General features: G+C 51.3%; 6 protein-coding genes across 6 annotated transcripts; 5 read left to right on the top strand and 1 right to left on the bottom strand.

The window, feature by feature from the left end:
* Nucleotides 1-243: 243 nt before the first annotated feature.
* On the bottom strand, nucleotides 244-4623 carry AUEXF2481DRAFT_35603 (uncharacterized protein). Its single transcript, XM_013492706.1, has one exon. The coding sequence runs from the start codon at nucleotides 4266-4268 to the stop codon at nucleotides 642-644; it is 3627 nt and encodes a 1208-aa protein (XP_013348160.1). The 5' UTR covers nucleotides 4269-4623; the 3' UTR covers nucleotides 244-641.
* A 1480-nt stretch (nucleotides 4624-6103) lies between these two features.
* Nucleotides 6104-7825, top strand: AUEXF2481DRAFT_35601 (uncharacterized protein). Its single transcript, XM_013492705.1, has 3 exons — nucleotides 6104-6682; nucleotides 6735-7318; nucleotides 7374-7825. Exons 1-3 carry the CDS (start codon nucleotides 6599-6601, stop codon nucleotides 7675-7677), a joined length of 972 nt encoding a protein of 323 aa, XP_013348159.1. The 5' UTR covers nucleotides 6104-6598; the 3' UTR covers nucleotides 7678-7825.
* Nucleotides 7826-8720: 895 nt separating this feature from the next.
* On the top strand, nucleotides 8721-10425 carry AUEXF2481DRAFT_1167 (uncharacterized protein; the record flags this gene model as incomplete). Its single annotated transcript, XM_013492441.1, has 3 exons — nucleotides 8721-9903; nucleotides 9953-10322; nucleotides 10383-10425. 3 exons carry the CDS (start codon nucleotides 8721-8723, stop codon nucleotides 10423-10425), a joined length of 1596 nt encoding a protein of 531 aa, XP_013347895.1.
* A 1540-nt stretch (nucleotides 10426-11965) lies between these two features.
* On the top strand, nucleotides 11966-14534 carry AUEXF2481DRAFT_61602 (uncharacterized protein; the record flags this gene model as incomplete). The annotated part of the gene is made up of 6 exons (XM_013492809.1): nucleotides 11966-12107; nucleotides 12164-12297; nucleotides 12356-12604; nucleotides 12666-13256; nucleotides 13314-14322; nucleotides 14374-14534. The coding sequence occupies 6 exons, from the start codon at nucleotides 11966-11968 to the stop codon at nucleotides 14532-14534; spliced, it is 2286 nt and encodes a 761-aa protein (XP_013348263.1).
* A 614-nt stretch (nucleotides 14535-15148) lies between these two features.
* AUEXF2481DRAFT_35598 (uncharacterized protein) lies at nucleotides 15149-16311 on the top strand. The gene is made up of 4 exons (XM_013492704.1): nucleotides 15149-15594; nucleotides 15646-15710; nucleotides 15765-15807; nucleotides 15867-16311. Exons 1-4 carry the CDS (start codon nucleotides 15363-15365, stop codon nucleotides 15980-15982), a joined length of 456 nt encoding a protein of 151 aa, XP_013348158.1. The 5' UTR covers nucleotides 15149-15362; the 3' UTR covers nucleotides 15983-16311.
* A 198-nt stretch (nucleotides 16312-16509) lies between these two features.
* AUEXF2481DRAFT_35596 (uncharacterized protein) lies at nucleotides 16510-17667 on the top strand. The gene is made up of 2 exons (XM_013492703.1): nucleotides 16510-16941; nucleotides 17016-17667. The coding sequence occupies exons 1-2, from the start codon at nucleotides 16659-16661 to the stop codon at nucleotides 17393-17395; spliced, it is 663 nt and encodes a 220-aa protein (XP_013348157.1). The 5' UTR covers nucleotides 16510-16658; the 3' UTR covers nucleotides 17396-17667.
* Nucleotides 17668-17689: the final 22 nt, after the last annotated feature.

The following is a 17689-nucleotide window of genomic DNA, read 5'->3' as shown; positions in this document are numbered from 1 at the left end:
AGGGGAGGATGCAAAATGCCACCGTCTCACCTTTTTCTCATGAGGCTAGGATGTAGAGAGAAAGAAAAAAGCAACACGACGATTTCTTAAACAATACTCAAAAAAAAGTGTCAAAATCTGTAATTTTCTTACCTCTTGAGCCATTGATAGGCATGGCATCTTTCTAATGAAAGTTGCGAAGAACAAACACGAGCTCAAGCACAAGTTTCAACTAGGAGAAATCAGTCATGACCGACTGCATACCACAGGTATCGACACAGAAAAAAGATCAGGGAACAGAAAAAAATGTGAGAATTGGATTTGTAGGGACGATCTTTCGGAAAAGAATAGCAGCAAAAAACTTCTCGTACACTTCATTTCTTGCTTGCATGCCGGAAAACTACCACCTTTTTCCCCGCATGCAGTAGTATTAAATCGCCCAAACAGATTCGCAAAAGAAGACACTCGGAGTGAAGAAATGGATATACGCGAGAAACGATGGGAAGAAAAAAATAGTATGTTGCCTGTAGAAGGGGGATATGCTTCCAACAGATAAACAATGCCAGAAACAAGACATGCCTCTAAGTGTACACGAGGGGGTATGCAAACACCACGGAAAATGCAAAAATGCAGAAGAGAGAAAATGCAGGGACGACGAGGGATTATGCAATAACCCACTCAGTGCTCCTCTTGACATACTTGTCCATCAACAAAGTGACATCACCAAGCACGAACCTGCAGATATAAAATCCGAAAAACTCAGCAGCATGGCGGGTACTAAGTTCGAGACCAATATGTGTGGGAGACGAGTGCTTGAGACCAGGATCCTCGACTTGGCGCGCCACCTGATCGAGTACTTGTGCTGCATCGCACAGACGAGATACACTGTTCATATACTCTTTATGCGGGCCTTCGAAGGTGTTGGTGTCTTTGGATGCTGTATGCTTATGTGCGGTACGCTTGTCGATGGGTACAAAGCTGGTCATTGGTACACTGGCCATGTTCGCGACTTCCTTGTCTGTGCGACTGCTGCTTAGAGGGATCGTGACGCCGCCTGTCGAGTTCTTGCCTCTGAGTTTACGCCAAGAACTGAGATAACTCTTGTTTGGCTTCGGGTCGCGGACATCAGCAGTAGTACCAGTGTTGTCGATTGGAACAGCCGCATCCTTGAAGAGAGCGCTAACGCCCTGCACACCGACTTCGCTACCGAGTCGTTTGATGAGAACAGCCTGCACACGTTCCATTACTTCTTCGAAGCTTTGAAGCTCTTCCAGTACTGCATCTGCATCATAAGTGTCTACTTTGGACAACTTGCCCAGAGCAGCTGTCAACAGATCGCAGTTGGCGATCTTGTCTTCAACGCTCTTAAGCTTGACTGTGCGGTTCTGCCAAATTTGACGAGGTACGAAGAGTCGAGTGCTCAAGAAGCCACCACGAGGTTGAGTGAGAACATTCGCAATGCATCGGAGCATCCAGAAAGGTCTTAATAATGTTGGCTCCGGGCAAGGCTCTAAGGATGAAGGAGAACACGAATCGTCCGCTCCGGGCGATGGTGGTTGATTAGGAGGGCTAAGGAAACTCTCAAAGATATGATGACCTCCAGAGGCCGAGTCTGTACGTGTGATAGCAATAGAACCCCCAGGCGGTGTGATATACCTTCTGAAAGGAGGTGCTTCTCCATTGCCTGGGAAGGCTGACATAGGGGAAGCTGGGGCGGTGTCTGTTTCCTCTGATAGGAAGCCTGTGTCACGAAGACTGAGCGACGACTTGTTCCTACCGCGGAATAGTCTTGGCCTTGGCGAGCGGTAACTGCTGTTCAGGACATCTCCATCTTCTGGCAAGCTTCCCAGAGACATTGACGTTGCAGTATCAGAAGCGGCAGATCTCATATGGTAAGGCGAAGCAAGGGCCGCCTCCACGCGGCGCAAGCTAGGAACCTCCGAGATGCGACGGTCCGCGTCCTGATCGTCCTCTACACCAACAAGATCGGAAGTCTCTTTAGGTTCGGTATTCGTGTAGCCGCGCGACCTAAGAGTAGGCTTCCGGGAAGTCTCGATCTTGAGCTGTTTGAAGTTTGGTCCAACAGCTCGTCGGTTTGGAGTTGTGATCTGCTGAGCGCCGCTGCTCTGCTCCGGCGAGGTCTTTGAGATGTCGGTTGCAAAGGAGGAGGTTGGCGTGTGATGAGAGACGGCATTTTCTGCGACAGTCGATAGTGAAGTACCGGCAGTCGTCCGATTGGACACCTGTGAACTTTGGTATGTGCGGCCAGAATATGTACTTGAGTCTGACTGTCGTGGCAGAGCAGACTTTGACTGGATGTCGAAATTGAAACCGTGGTCTATATAGTCATTCGTGATGTCTGCCAGAATACGTTCCTCTTCTGCTTCATCATCATCGGCTTGGCCATCAAAGGAATCGTATTGACCCGGACGGCTCGGAGGAGGTATACTCAGATCGTATGCAGACGTGGTGTGTTCGTCTTGGTGATGCTCAGATTCGGCAAGGAATTCATCATCGACTTCGTAGCCATCTTCGTAAGCGGCTTCGACAGCAGCATCGAAAGCAGCATCAAAGTCCATGCTAGCTTGACTGAGAGCACCACTTATATCCCGGCGATGTACCCCCGTTCTTGGCGATCGCTCGTGGACTGATGGCGATGGCGAGCGGGAGGATGTAGTGGTGTTGGAGGGAGAGCCCGAAGACCCCGATTCGTCTATTGTATCCAACCACGATACCGGGTCGGCATTCTGTTGAATATCTTGAGACTCCGCTGTCGTAGGTCTCGAGTCCAGCTCAAGGGAGTCATCATGTTCGTCATGTCCTCGAGGAGTCAGAGGTCGAGGCATCAGAGCAGGCTCAAGATTATAAGGACGAGCAGTGTCGTGGCTAATGGTAGAGTCTCTGAAAGGCGACCTCGATCTTTCACGCTCCCACAAAGGACCTAAGAAGGCACCGGGGGTGAATGTGCCTTCAACCTCCTGTATAGCACTTGTAAGGAACGAAGTGCGTGGACCTTGAGCGGGTGAAACTGCCAAGAAGGAGGTGGGTGGACCGTCCACGGGTGAGGGTAAAGCCGAATTGCCTGCTGACGGTGGTGCATCGATGATGCGGGTCAAGGTGGCTGTCTCGATGGCAGCAGAGCCACGGTCCGGGTTAGAAATGGCGGACACGATTGAATCGTTGCTCATAGGTCTTGGGGGCAGCTTTTTGTCCCTCCTTGTGGCTTGTGTAGTCAATTGAATTTGCACTAGCTCGTCGATGCGAATGATATACGTGTCGCGGATAGCGTCAAGTTTCCGGCGGTCATCAGGGGTCGAGGTTCGATCCAAAACGTGTTCTAGTAAACGACAGGCGTCCTGATAGGCTTCAAGGGCGCCTTCGTAGTTCATGGCATTGTCCAACAGGACAGCAGTATTTGCCTTTTCCAAAGCCTTTGACAGCATTGTCTTCTTGTCCTTGTCTCTTCCCCTGCCCGAAGAGCTTTCGACGGGACTGACATCGTATCTTGGCATGGATGCTGTTTGACGTGACGAGGTACGAGGTGGTAAGGCGTGCGGGGACCTGTCGTAGCTGCTCGAGGCGGTGCTGCCAAAGTAGTCCGAGTTGACGTAGCTGTTGGGAGTGAGCAGACCAGCGCTCGAGGGAGTAAAGGTGGCGGCGGTCAATTGGATATCGTCATTGGGCGAGTGGTTCGAAATAGACATGCGTGGAGGCAGGGGTTTCTCGAAGCGAGGGACGTGGCGACGATGGTATTCGGGGCTTTGCATGGCTTGGTGATGGGCATTGGAGCGTGGTGATACGTCGTCGGGCGACATTTGGGCATCAGAGACATTGCGACGAGCCCAGATAGAGGCGGTGTGAAAGCCGTGGTTGGAAGTATTGGAGTAGGCGTGGGCGTGGGCGTGGGCGTGGGCATGCGACTGAGAGTGCTCAACTACTGTCGGCGGAGTGTCGATGGAAGCGGTGCTGGAGGCTGTCGAGTGAGACCAGCGATTCAGATTGGCCAGACCGTGTGCCTGAGGCTGTCTCTCAGCGTGCGACCAGTGTGAGGAGTCGCTGGGAGCGCGGTCGTGGACGACGCTACCCCGCCGAGTGGCCTCGTCTGGGCCATGGTGCTGGTGGTGTTGGTGTTGATGTTGGTGTTGGTGGCCAGGAATGCGGACAGTCATGACGGAATCTCCGCCGGCTGACGGGGCGCGTGCAGTATCATAACGGTCATGGTAGTGTCGTGGGTGCGGTCTCTGGTGGTGGTTCGCATCGCCGGCTTGCGCAGCGCCGGTACGGAGCATGCTGTCGTCTCCTGGGGCTCCTGGGTGTCGTTCCAATTCAGCGCATGGCGGCTGGGGGCAATAATGTATATAATCGTGTCTGGTCGTGTCGGGTTGAGTCGAGTCGAGAGGCAACTCAAAGGCAACAGGCAACAGGTAACAGGCAATGGCAATCGATGGTCAATGAATGCTTGAAGCCTTGGGGCAGGTGCGCTGATCGTGTGTCAAGTGCCGACGTCGTCTGGTCGCCGTGGCTGCGTGCACCCAAGAGGCTCGTCGCTGCTCAACAGGCCGATCAGATCAGATCTTCTTCCCTCCCCGACAATGCCAGCAGTGCTTGTTCGTCTTTTGCAAATCCGTCAACATGTTCAAATCGTGCCTCCCACATAAATCACCACACTAGAGACCCGCTTCCGCGCTGAAAGGGGCGTCGACTGCACCACCGTTGACAAGCCTTGACTCCCCGAGGGCCCACGCTCCGTCACAATCATCACGTTCACATGCGCCGCGTCCTTGCAGCCACGCCTGCTCTTCCCTGCATCTACTCTACACATACTAGTATACCGACATCTCCGCATCCAATCTCTAAATCATGCTTCGCCCTCCTATAGTCTCTGACCTACTCTACTGTGTTCCTCTCTACACCAGCCCATCTCATTACTGTTCTACTCCAGCGACGCCTTTTTGTTTGAGCCAAGAGCTGGACTGACAAAGAAGTCGACTTGGCTGTCCACTTACGTTTGTCGGCCTACCTATTCCCGCCATTCGGATACCTGCCTACATCTTACGTCGGAGCAAACCAGGTAGAGAGTCGCGTGCAGCATGCATGCGTCGCTTTCGATAGACTTTATCGACACTTCATTGCCCATCTCTCTCCTTACGCCTCACCTACTGACACTTGTACCCCGTACCTCAATTTCATCTCGTCCATGACTCGACAGCAGCAAGACTGCAATTTGCATTCCATGGGTAGCTTTCTGATGCTCGGAGTTCGAGACGTGCTATAAGACACGTGGGAAGCAAGCCGTATCCAAAGCCACTCTTTACACGACTTTGCAATAAACATATATGCATAGTGGTCGGTAGGTAGACGAAAAGTTCCCTGTTGCGGAAAGCGCTAGAGAAGTCCGATGTTATATACCCACCCCGACCATTTTGGCATCATGGTCAAGATAAACATGTCTTCGGGTTTAGGACCTCAGGCGACGATTTGCATACAGCATTCCGATGCTTTCTGTAGTTTATTTCGAGTCCCTTGGGTCACCTTGTTTTGGTCTTTTTGCTTGGCCAGATTTTGGCTGCCGGAACACCATCACCGAGCCTCACTGAAACTTAGGGGGCGAGGAAGGAGAGAGAACGCATCTCCATAGACATCACTGTATCCCATGCAGATTACTGTGCATTGAGACAGCTACAAGCGCCCCGTGTTTGGTACACGGAGAGACTAGACTGCATGAAAAATTGTCTACGGACAATCAAGACCACTTCTTGAGAGACTTCCGTCCCAAGATATGTTCTGTCAGATCGCAATGAAAATTTGTCCTCGGACGGACAGGGCAAGATCTTGACAATTCCGAGGCTTGTGGGCAGGAAGCAAGTAGTGACTCGATACAGATCAAGGAGTTCGAGCTACAAATGCACGACTATGTCTGGCATAGATCAGACATCCATTGAGGACGCACTCGAGCGCAAGACTTGCGTATACATTTTCTCTCGGCCACCGGTTGCCTGTCTCAGGCCCTCTGCACTGGCATCGGACAATTCGGAGTATCGAACGCCGATGGGAGCAAGCCATAACACGTAAAGGCTTGGCTTGTTGGGTCGCTGTTAATATCGAATCAGATGGCTGTATGGCCGCATTATACTACCTACTCCATCTTGTCCTCCTACTTCGCATTTTCTGTCTTGAAGAGACTAGATGCTAAAATCGTCATACCTCGATATCTATCCCCAGACCCCAGGGTGAGATAAGATCGTTTCCAATTCGTAATGAAGATAGTGATCGAAGCCCGGCCAAAGTGCACAGACTCGGACTTCTACCACCAAACTTCAGTCGAACCGCTTACAACTTCACTTAGGGATCAAGTCTCTGGCGTCTGACCGTATAGTACAGGTCTTGTCGAGTTGGCTTCGTCTTTACGTTATGGCCTATTTCAAAAGGCCACGAAGATGATTTCAACGGGTCAGCTGGGCTTATTGAAAAACTCGATCATTCCCTTTCTCCCCGTCTCTTTGTTCCATCTCTACTTTCATCTGTGAAGCTCACTGTCCTGATTCGTAAATTATTCCTCTAACCCATACCCACCTCCCAACACCTCACCTGAATCTATTCCTGCGACTCTCGACTCGCAATGGACGCTCCTACTCTTCAGCCCAAGTTCCTGCCCTCGCGCAACGAGCTGGGTCTCGTTGCTGTTGGCTTCTGCGGAGGCCAGGTGAGCGAATCTCGAGTTTGTGTAGGCATTGACATCTCTGACATGATTTCAGGGTAAATCCGGCGTCGATGCCGCTCCCATGGCCTTGATAGAGTCTGGTCTCGTTGAGCAGCTGAGAGAAGAGCTCGAGTTCAACGTGCACTACGACGGCGAGGTTCACCAATACGCCGAGATCATCCCCAAGGAAGATCCCGACTACCGCAACATGAAGAACCCTCGCGCAGTCAGTGCCGTCACCCAGGCTCTCAGTGAGCAGGTTTACGAGCACGCTCGCCAGGGCCGCTTCGTCCTGACGCTCGGTGGTGACCACTCCATCGCTATTGGCACCATTTCCGGCACCGCCAAGGCTATCAGAGAAAGAACCGGCAGAGAGATGGCCGTCATCTGGGTCGATGCACACGCTGATATCAACACTCCCGAGACATCGGACAGTGGTAACATTCACGGCATGCCCGTGGCCTTCCTTACTGGCCTGGCCAAGGAAGACAAGGAGGACTGCTTCGGTTGGATCAAGGATGACCAGCGTGTCAGCGTCAAGAAGCTCGTCTACATCGGTCTGAGAGACATTGACCGTGGTGAGAAGAAGATTCTGCGCGAGCACAACATCAAGGCCTTCTCCATGCACGACATCGATAGGTAAGCTCCGTCCTCGCTCTCGTAATATATCGTGATGCTGATTTCACAACCGCAGATACGGCATTGGCAAGGTCATGGACATGGCTCTGGGCTGGATTGGCAGCGACACCCCCATTCACTTGTCCTTCGACATTGACTCGCTCGATCCTATGTGGGCTCCCAGCACTGGTACTCCCGTCCGTGGAGGTTTGACTTTGCGTGAGGGTGACTTCATCGCCGAGTGCGTACACGAGACTGGCAGCCTTGTCGCCTTGGACTTGGTCGAGGTCAACCCTAGTCTCGAGGCTCACGGCGCTAGCGAGACTGTTCGTGCCGGTATCTCTATCGTCCGTTGCGGTCTCGGTGACACTCTGCTTTAGATGTCGCCAGATAGTTGAGTGTGGATGCAGTGTCGCAAATGCGTGAAAATGACTGCGGTCGGTTTAGCGTTGGCGTTGGCGCTGATGTTATGTATTACGGTTTTCTTACTATAGAGCGATACCTAGTCATGGGGTTTATTAATGGCCAATCTTCTTCTTTCTTCATCCGAACTTACCACCCCTTATCGTTGTCTGTTGATTGGGCAGGATCTACCTTCGACTTGATCCCATAAAAACAAGGTATCTATTATCAATCTCTAAACAGCAAAAAGTTGATCAAGTTTACCCACGTCATCGCTATTGGATATATCGGACGCCAGCACAGCAATGCCCGATCATGCACGCGGCCAGATTCTACCAATCTATTGGGAAGCCTTTGGTTGTACAGGACCAGCGTTCGTCCACTCACCTTCTTCTACTCTTCTGATATCTACTTCCTTGTAATCATGACTTGCCATCTTCCTCATCCATTTAAGCAGCGAAGTACTTCCTGGTACACAGACTCCAAACCACAGAAGCTCGAACAGTGATCATTTGCGATTTGGAATAAACAGAGAGCAGTTGAGGTCGAAGCATCAATCAGGGAAGATCTACGGCTCAAGTGCCGCTCGCGCGCCAGAATGGTGGGTTCCATATACCCCTCTTTCCAAGCACATCAAGAAACATCACTAGAAATGACATAGCCTTCACGTACCAATACCACAACATCGCTACCACCACCAGTCTCTCCTATATCGACTCCGGCAATCCCAGGGCGAGATTCTTCCACGGAACCATCCTCACATCATCGAGATAGTAGAAAAGTTTCGCAATCAGGATCGGAGGCATGGTCAGATATAGATGAAGGCCTCTCAGCCCTACAGACAGAAGTCAACCCCACGGACAAACGCGAAATCCAACAACAATCAAATGTTCAACGCGTGCCTTTCAAGATTGCAAAGACTGGTCGACGTTTGTCAAATACCGGTACGGAAGCGATGCTGATGAGACGACATGGGCCTCGCAAAGTGCCTGGTGATGTTCATCGTCACAGGAAATCTGTAATGAATGAAGAGCCGCGTCGCGGTACGCCATCATTGCTCATTGTTTCTTCTGAAGCTACAGGCGTGTCTGATAGATCTAGTGGGAGTGATAGGACTCTGAGACAAGAGGCATTTCCTCCCCTGAACACAAAGCCGGAGATGCTCTCAGAAGACCACGAGCAGCAGCAGCGACCACCTGGAAACCTCAGAAAAGGCGAGCAACATTCTGCTCTAACTCCGGATGGATTGGAGAGACTTGAGGATCCAGACGGATCACATCAATATGTGCCTTCGACCCAGTGGCCGTCAACTCCAGAGGGAACTGGTAGGGCACCATTGCCAAACAACGATAGCTCGGCTTCCTTACCTTCGCTTCAGTCTATGCGCTCAGACTTTGGCTCACCTGATGCTCTAGACCCGGCTTCGAATCTTCCAGCCATGCCTCCGGCCCAGAACAGTGCTTGGAATGGACAGCAGGGTGACCGCTGGAGTCAATGGACGGGTCCGCCTGTGCATACTCCAATCCATTCAGGCGTATCTCTGTTCCATCAGCCAGCATATCAGCCTACACATTCTGGACTTAACGCCAGACAAGGTCCATTGCCTCAAAATCCTCGCACAAACGTCAGGCTTGAAGGCCAAGTAGAAGCTCTGCGAGAGCATGTTGCATCTCAACAAAGACCTATGGGTCCAGATTTCCGCGGCCCCGTAGGCGCTACAGGTCCATACTGGCAGCAGCAGCATCAGCATCAACAGATGTACCGTATGAGCCCACAGCTGCAACGACCGGGGCCTAACAATGCACGACAAGGCTTGCGATCAATGCGATCACCTTCAGCTGGATTGTCATCGCCAGCCCCATCGACTGCAAGCTTCCCAGACCTCAAGAAGACGGCTCTAGAAGGCTACGAACTTCTTGCAGCCAAGTTGACAGATGGGACAACCGGAGCAAGGCCAATGTATCGTAGCTTCGAGCATCTGCATCACAGACTGCTTCTTTACATTCAAGACGAGATTTGTGAATACGAAGAAGAACTTCGTAATCTGGATGAGTGGATCTCCCAAATCGGAAATGCCATCTCAGAAGGAAAGTCGAAACCTGCATCCAGGCGCGCAGAAGCACGTATCACACCTGCAGACAGCGAGTTGATGTTCAGGAGGAAGTTCGTTCTAGGTGAGATATTTGTGAAACTGGAAAGATATCGTAAGTGTCTCTATCGAAGAGTTATCGGTACGGGCTGATTCGTGACTAGACCGTGCTCTCGAAGCCTACAGCAACGCATCCAAGGATCTACAAAGACCACAGGAAGCAGAAGTGGCAAGGTATCGTAAATGGATGGCAGCTCATCGTCCCGTCGATATGGCAGAAGCAGCGTTCCTCAAGCATGAAAAAGACTTGTTTGTACTCCCACGCAGGAACACTGAAATATCCACCGTGACAGCGACGACAGCCAGTTTACCTTTAGTGTTACTTTTGCCATTTGTGGCTTTTGCGGTGATGCCCAGCTTTCTCTACCGTATCCTTGCGATCTTTGCATGCAGCATGGGTCAGTGGGTACTTTGCACTATCATGGATATCAGACATATTCTGACTGCGCGTGAGTGGCTTATCTCTGCAGGGATGTAAGTATAACCAGTTCGTCATTGTGTCAAAAACAGAGCACTGACCTCACCATCACGCAGATATGTAGCCTTCATGACATTGATGGCTGCTGTGGCTCATTGATACCGGCGAAGGTATTTTTGAATAGGCGACAACGTTAGAATGCTGTCCCCAGCTCGTGATCTTAGAGTCTGGAGATGGCATGTCAACAAGATGCTCCAATCATGCTCGCTTAAAGATGGAGGGGCAAATCATGAGCGACGGTTTCATATAGGCGCTAGTAGAGTGTTTCAGAGGAATTTTCGGAATGCGGCGTTGCGGTCATGTTTGCGTCCTTCTACCGCGCCGGCTCCGGAGTTGGATTTCGGTTCGTTGAGACACGGTCGATTCTCACATCCGCAGATCTAACACGATGCAATTTTGGAAGTTCTGCGGCAGCGAAGAGGAACAAAAGAGTCAGAAAAAGGTCAACGGTTGCATCTTGGTCAGGGGCTTGATCGTGCGACCCTGATCAATGCACGTTGCAGGCACGATCTACGAGCCGCATGCAGACTAGGACACGGGTTGATGGAGGAGAAGAACCAAGCAACAGAGTCAGATCAGGCCAGTGCTCTTGTGGATGGAAAGGCGTGGGCCAAGTCGCTGGATTGCGAGCGACCAAAGGCGGCGCCTGTGACTTGGAGAACACAAGGTCACCACCCATGTCGTGCAACCTGATAGATTAAGGCGCGGGATTAAAAGATATTGCAGAGAGCGATACCATAGACACAAAAGCCTCACTCGCTTATGATGAGAAAGAGGTCTCAATTGACTTTGTCAGTACCAATAAGGCTGGACTCCGAAGATTATTTAATGCGAAGACGTTGTCTCCAGAAAGTGGTTGGCCAACAGCTAGGGCGTCACGGTGCCGCGGCGAGAAGAAGGCTGGAAGCAGAAACGGAAGAAGTAGCAGAGAATAAGGTTGCTCCCAGCAAAGGGGCCCATGGGAAGCACAACCCCCTAGGGGACGTGCCATTCATAGCTTCTAGTCAGGGTGGTGCATGATGGCAGATGGTCGTGAGACAGGACAGGTCGGAAAGCAACCATGTCGCAAGACGCAACTCGACTCTTACATTCCTCTGCATCACTTTCCTTCCCAACGCTGGATCCGAGACGTGGAATGCCAGCCAAGCACGTGTGATTGTTTGACGGTTGATTGCAGCATTGGAACTTGGAAGAAAGCACTCTGGCAACAAGCGTTACGGCAAGCCGAGCCAGCCGAAGCAACCAAATCGCCCAATTGAGGACTGAGCTGATCTTGGTCGACTCTTGCAGCGCGGCAGGGCAACGAGAGAAGCAGCACTTTGTCCAAAGTCGACAGTGGACAGTGGCAGTGTCGCTCTGCTCGTCGTTTCTGTCCATCCTATCCCATCCTAACCCGCGCCGCCTCTTCGCTCTTTACGCATAACCACTTTCCTTTATTGCCGCAGGTGTGTCGGCTTTGACTGGCGCTCGCTTCCTGCTCCGAGACATCAACAAAGAGGGCAATCTAGTGTCGCCGAAAGTCGAGACGCCCGTCCCCCGTCTTTGACGAGCCCAAGCGACTGTCCATCAATCCATGTCGGTCGCAACTCTGCATGCGCCGTCGCGGGCTTCTACATCGTCGTCGTCATCCTACTTGCCCATGGTTGGCCGACAGAACACGCGCTCCTCTCACGATGGAGCCAGGTCCACGCGCACCTCGAAGCGCTATTCCATGACGGCTTTGTACCTGTCTATGAATGCGAATCCACGCGAACTCGAGATTGAAGATGATCTTGCTCGCGGTACGTTCTCCGTGCTACAATAGCAACCACAGCAGCACTCACTGACGCCGACACAGCCCAAAAGATACTCCGTGATCTCAAATCAAAGATCTCGTCGCAATCAAAGAAGAACTTTGTGCTGGAGAAAGATGTCCGATACCTCGACTCGAGAATTGCTTTGCTCGTGCAGAACCGCATGGCCTTGGAGGAGGTTCGTCTTGAAGCCTGTCACGCACTTCGGGCCCCGCCCCCGACTGACCAGAGTATAGCGCAACGAAGTAGCCGATCACCTGGAAGAGTCTGACGAACTCACCGAGGGTGCATTCCCCAACGACGACAAGACGCAGAAATACGGCAACCTGTTGTTCCTACTCCAATCCGAGCCGAAACACATTGCCCACTTGTGTCGTCTTGTCACCTTGGCCGAGATTGATCAGTTGCTGCAGACTGTCATGTTCACCATCTACGGAAATCAGTACGAGAGTCGTGAAGAGCACTTGTTGCTCACCATGTTCCAGGTCAGTACCTGCCAATCCGCGACAGACTCTCGAACTTCACGCTGACTTGTGTATCGTGCAGTCTGTTCTCACCTACCAATTCGACAATACGCCCGAGTATTCTTCCCTCCTCCGTGCCAATACCCCCGTCTCCCGCATGATGACCACCTACACACGCAGAGGTCCCGGTCAAGGTTATCTGAAGACGGTCTTATCCGAACAAATCAACTATGTTACGAGCAAGCTGCGCGATGTCGATCTCGAGATCAACCCGCTCAAAGTATATGACACCATGATGGCCGAGCGTGCTTCAATCCGCGGCTCCACCTCGAGTCTCCCACCTGGTGGTATCACGGCCGAAGAGGCTTCTGCAAACCCCCAAGTTCAAGCAATCATCAGCCGCAGGGTCGGCCAACTGATTCAGCTCGCCAACTACTTTCTCGACACAATCATCGACGGACTGGACGAGACGCCATACGGTATCAGATGGATATGCAAACAGATTAGGAGTCTCTCAAGGAGAAAGTATCCAGACGCCCACGACCAGACCATCTGTACCTTGATTGGCGGTTTCTTCTTCCTGCGCTTCATCAACCCGGCAATAGTCACTCCCAGGTCGTATATGCTTATTGAGCAGAACCCCGCCGAGAACCCAAAGCGTACCCTGACTTTGGTGAGTCTACGACTCCGTTCCATAGTACATGTGAAAATCTGACTGAACGATTTCCAGGTCGCAAAGATGCTTCAGAACTTGGCCAACAAGCCCTCCTACGCCAAAGAACCCTACATGTCCGTACTTCAGCCCTTCATCCAACAAAACAAAGAACGCATGAATAAGTTCCTGCTCGATTTGTGTGAGGTCCAAGATTTCTACGAGACGCTCGAAATGGACAACTACGTCGCTCTGTCCAAGAAGGATCTCGAATTGCCCATCTCGCTGAACGAAGTCTACGCTATGCACGCACTCCTCGAGAAACACACGCAGGAACTGGTGTCGAAAGATGAGGGGTCGCACTTGAAGATACTCTTGCAAGATCTGGGCGCCGCACCAGCACAGCTGCCCAGAAAGGAAAATCGTGCTATCAATCTCCCGCTGTACAGCAAATGGGAAACGGCATTTGACGATCTGACGGCTGCACTTGACATCACACAAGAGGAAGTCTACTTCATGGAGGCCAAATCGACCTTCGTCATGATTCTTCGCTCCTTGCCGGCAAACGCAGTGGTCGCACGACGACCCCTTCGTCTCGACAGAGTTGCTGAGGCGGCAGCCACCACAAAGAACGACTCGATTATGGTTCGCAAGGGTATCCGTAGCATGGAGTTGCTGAGCCAGTTGAACGACATGGGCATGATCGACAAAGCCGACAACTATGCCTCTCTGCGCGATGAGGTAGAGCAGGAGTTGAACCACCTTGGCTCGTTGAAAGAAAAGGTCATCACCGAGAGCCAAAAGCTCGAGGAAGTGTACCAAACGATCCGGGATCACAACGCATACCTGGTTGGCCAGCTCGAGACATACAAGTCATATCTCCACAATGTCAGAGGACAGTCCGAAGGCACTACTAAGCGAGTGCAGAACCAAAAGGTTCTCGGACCGTACAAGTTCACCCACGCTCAGCTGGAGAAGGAAGGTGTGATTCAAAGGAGTAACGTGCCACAGAATCGACAAGCGAACATCTATTTCAATATGACCAGTCCAAGTCCAGGAACGTTCATCATCTCCTTGCACTACAAGGGTAAGTCAAAGCACTTCCATTCACGCTGTACAAAAACTGACAAATCTACAGGGCGAAATCGCGGTCTGCTGGAACTCGACCTCAAGCTTGACGACCTGCTCGAGATGCAAAAAGACAGCCAAGAGGATCTTGATCTCGAATATGTGCAATTCAACGTCTCCAAGTTGCTTGTCCATCTCAACAAGAAGTTCGCACGGAAACGAGGCTGGTAGATGCAGTCGTCGATCTTGTTCGTCTTCTGAGCTAATCTGGATACGATGGAAGAAAAAGAACGATATAGGTGTCTGTGGCTTTTCTCGCAGCAGACATGGGACAACGAGGGATGTCAGGCGCAAATCTAGGGGTCGGATGCGAATTGTTTTTCTTTTTGCTTTTCAGTGCGTTTTTGGATTCTGAGATACCCTTTTTCTCTTTATAAGAGAAGTAATGGAGGAGCAGCGGGCGGAAGCCGAGGAAGGAAAGAAGCTGCAAGTATTTGTGTTTGCATTCAAGGTATCCTCTTATGGATAGCAAAGGAGGAGAGCTTATCAGCACAAAGACTATCAGCGTCTTTTGCTGGTAGAGCAGGGATTCCGATTTCTGATTCTTAGCATGGCAGTACCGGGCGGGTTCCTGGTCTTTTCTATATTCATCTTCATGGCATTTGCAATATACCTTTTGGAATCGACAGCAAGCATGTTCGTATTGTACAGTCAGAGGCTAAAGACCTGCATGGGATTGCTGGTTGGTATGATTGCATATGCTGAAACGTGCCTGAGTCACATGGATGGGGAACTAGCGGCAGCCATGGCATCACCGCCTCGGCGATAGTCGCTCCGTATCTGTCCTACCATCCGACCTCGAGCGTCTCCCTGTTGCCTATCCGTCTGTCCTCGCTATTCCTGCGATTCATCATACGCCTTCACACTCGCGAGTGTTTTTTCGTCTTTGTTGTTCCTTTGTCCTCGTTCGTCTCGGCTACCAAGTGCCCACATCTCCAGCATCATCCATCATCTCCAAACACATCAATCGCCCAACCCCGCAAACACGGCGATAACACCATGTCGTCGTCGATAGCGATCCCTAAGCGCAAGCAGCCCAGCACTGGCGGTGCTGCTTTCGCTTCTGCTTCTGCTTCTTCATCCTCGTCATCTCCTTATCCGAGCTGGGCTAACAATGCGGCCTCTCCGTCGTTCTCTCCGTCGTCCATGAGCTCGACGTCGGCATCTCCGTCTTCGGCCTCGACCCCGTCTTCTATGGCCCGTTATACCGAGAGACGACCTTCGCTGCTCGGTATGTTCGGATCGCACTTGTTCAAGTCTTTTGATACTAATCGACATGTAGGTGACTCGCTCTCCAAGTCAGAGTACACTGTCGTCAACATCGGTGGACCCGAGAACCCTCGTCTGGTGGGTACATCAAGGTGTTCTCGACTCTGATCAAGACTGACAGTCATGCTATAGATCACATGTATCAAGACGTCTCAAGGCTTCGACTGGAACCAGGGTACGTGAAGATATTGTTTGTCTACCATCTCTCTGATCAACGTCTAACACCCGCTCCAGACATCTTCCTCCCTTCCTACCTCGACTACGACTCGTCAGACCTTGAGCACAGACCTGATCCCGTTCAAGAGATCATCCTCACAGACGAGGAGGCCGCAGCCATGTTCCCCAAATAGAGGGCAAACTGTCACAACAACCACGAAACTGAGAAACATGATGACGATAATGGAATATGGAGTTATTGGCACGGTACACACACACATGCGAGATACTGGGATTTTTTGTTTTCTTGTTTTCGTTTCCTACACACAAGGCGTATTAGTCTCGGAGGGCTTACATGCAGGCGGTCAGGGCATATATACAAGGCTCATTGGGGACTGATTACAGCCTCGGACGCACGGAAGAGGTAAGACGTGTGCATTCTCTAAGAGGGCGGACTTCTGCATCACTGGCTAGGCCTATATAATGGTTTGAACTTGAGAATCCCGTCTTGATCACTCTACATCTTCGTCTTCTTTCGTGGTCTACATGTAGCCTCTGTTATGCTGGCAATTGCACGCCGAGGTGGAAGAGTACCATGATGGCGTGTCTCGGCGATAAGCCCACGATAAGCAAGCCATCCCCGCAGAGCATCTAGCGTCTTGGCAAGCCTCCACACCAAGCATCCTCGTCACTGCTTTGCTCCCCATCGTTCGTCGCCGGTCGCGTTTCAAAAGTAAACAAGCCCAAATCACGATACAAGAAAAACACCTTGCTCAGCGCCAAAAAAAAAACCCAACCACAACCTCTCATCCCGCCAAAGTCCTACGCGCAAACATACCTATACTTCCACAGAGCAATTTCCACGCAACAATGGAAACCACTCATCGCAAAATCGAACTCCAATCCCCCCTCGACCTACTCTACCTCTCCAAAAACGCGACAAAAACCGTCTCCGAAAAACTAGACCTCCACTTCCCACCCTCTGCAGCTCCCGCTTCTGCCTCTGACGACCCCCTTCGCACCCGTGTCCAAGAGTTGGTCGACGCATATATCACGACAGTATTTGAAAATGCGCGGCCGAATCTGAGTATCAATGGCCTGGAGGGCAAGGAAATGGAGGAAGCTAGAGTTATGGCTGAGGGTGAGGGTGAAGGTATGTTTTGCTCCTATGATAAGTGAAGGGGAGGGGAGGGGGGAAAGGATAAGAGGCTGACAAGGGACGAACAGAATTAGAACCCTACGATACCAAACTCGCGCAAAAGTTACAGAAACTCTCTGCTCAAGTGGAGAATCTTACACTACAACTCGCAAACTTGCGACGAACGGCTCCAGCACAGGCAGCTGCTGCTTATGCGACAAAACTAGAAGATGAGGAAAGATTATTCGAAGATGCGAGAAAAAGAGCAGAGGAAGAGAGGAATAGACATTTGCAAGAGGAAGGTGTGAGGTTGGGTGTGGAGAACATCAGGGATTGGGATGAGTGTGAGAGGAATTGGGAGGTGGCGACGAAGAGGTTGGTGGATGTCAAAGAGAGTATTGGGGCTACGAGTGCGAGGTTGGTGCAGGCGAGGGATGCGGCGGCGTATTTGGATCAGGTTGGCAAGTGAGATGTGTTTTTGCTCGAGAACAACTGCTTTCCCTTGTGGGGGTCTCTCGACTTTCGTATGTTGGAATATGGAGTTTCGGGCTTTTTGGGTGATACCCCCTTGTTTTATGATGGTTCAACAGAGACTTCTTTTATGGTCAGAGCATTCTTGTCTTTTGGCATGTACTTCAGCCTCTCTTCTCCTTGTGCTAGGGTAGACTCAGATGCATGAATACTGCTCACCCACCAAATCTCACCTCTCAGCAGACTTATAATACAGATCACACGTTCGATGGCTCACAGGTCAGAATTAAGA

This window comes from Aureobasidium subglaciale (assembly GCF_000721755.1).
Source record: "Aureobasidium subglaciale EXF-2481 unplaced genomic scaffold scaffold_1, whole genome shotgun sequence".
Lineage (NCBI taxonomy): Eukaryota > Fungi > Ascomycota > Dothideomycetes > Dothideales > Saccotheciaceae > Aureobasidium > Aureobasidium subglaciale.
Note: the sequence above shows the minus strand (reverse complement) of the source record. Positions and strands in the feature narration are given on the sequence as shown.

What these genes read in the sequence shown, in the direction of transcription:
- AUEXF2481DRAFT_35601 (XM_013492705.1), top strand. Translation starts at nt 6,599, where the DNA reads ATGGACGCTCCTACTCTTCAGCCCAAGTTCCTGCCCTCGCGCAACGAG. An exon ending in TTGGCTTCTGCGGAGGCCAG is followed by an intron (nt 6,683 to 6,734) that starts GTGAGCGAATCT and finishes ACATGATTTCAG; the next exon opens with GGTAAATCCGGCGTCGATGC. An exon ending in TCCATGCACGACATCGATAG is followed by an intron (nt 7,319 to 7,373) that starts GTAAGCTCCGTC and finishes TCACAACCGCAG; the next exon opens with ATACGGCATTGGCAAGGTCA.
- AUEXF2481DRAFT_35596 (XM_013492703.1), top strand. Translation starts at nt 16,659, where the DNA reads ATGGAAACCACTCATCGCAAAATCGAACTCCAATCCCCCCTCGACCTA. An exon ending in GGCTGAGGGTGAGGGTGAAG is followed by an intron (nt 16,942 to 17,015) that starts GTATGTTTTGCT and finishes AGGGACGAACAG; the next exon opens with AATTAGAACCCTACGATACC.
- AUEXF2481DRAFT_35603 (XM_013492706.1), bottom strand. Translation starts at nt 4,268, where the DNA reads ATGCTCCGTACCGGCGCTGCGCAAGCCGGCGATGCGAACCACCACCAG.
- AUEXF2481DRAFT_35598 (XM_013492704.1), top strand. Translation starts at nt 15,363, where the DNA reads ATGTCGTCGTCGATAGCGATCCCTAAGCGCAAGCAGCCCAGCACTGGC. An exon ending in GACCCGAGAACCCTCGTCTG is followed by an intron (nt 15,711 to 15,764) that starts GTGGGTACATCA and finishes GTCATGCTATAG; the next exon opens with ATCACATGTATCAAGACGTC. An exon ending in AGGCTTCGACTGGAACCAGG is followed by an intron (nt 15,808 to 15,866) that starts GTACGTGAAGAT and finishes CACCCGCTCCAG; the next exon opens with ACATCTTCCTCCCTTCCTAC.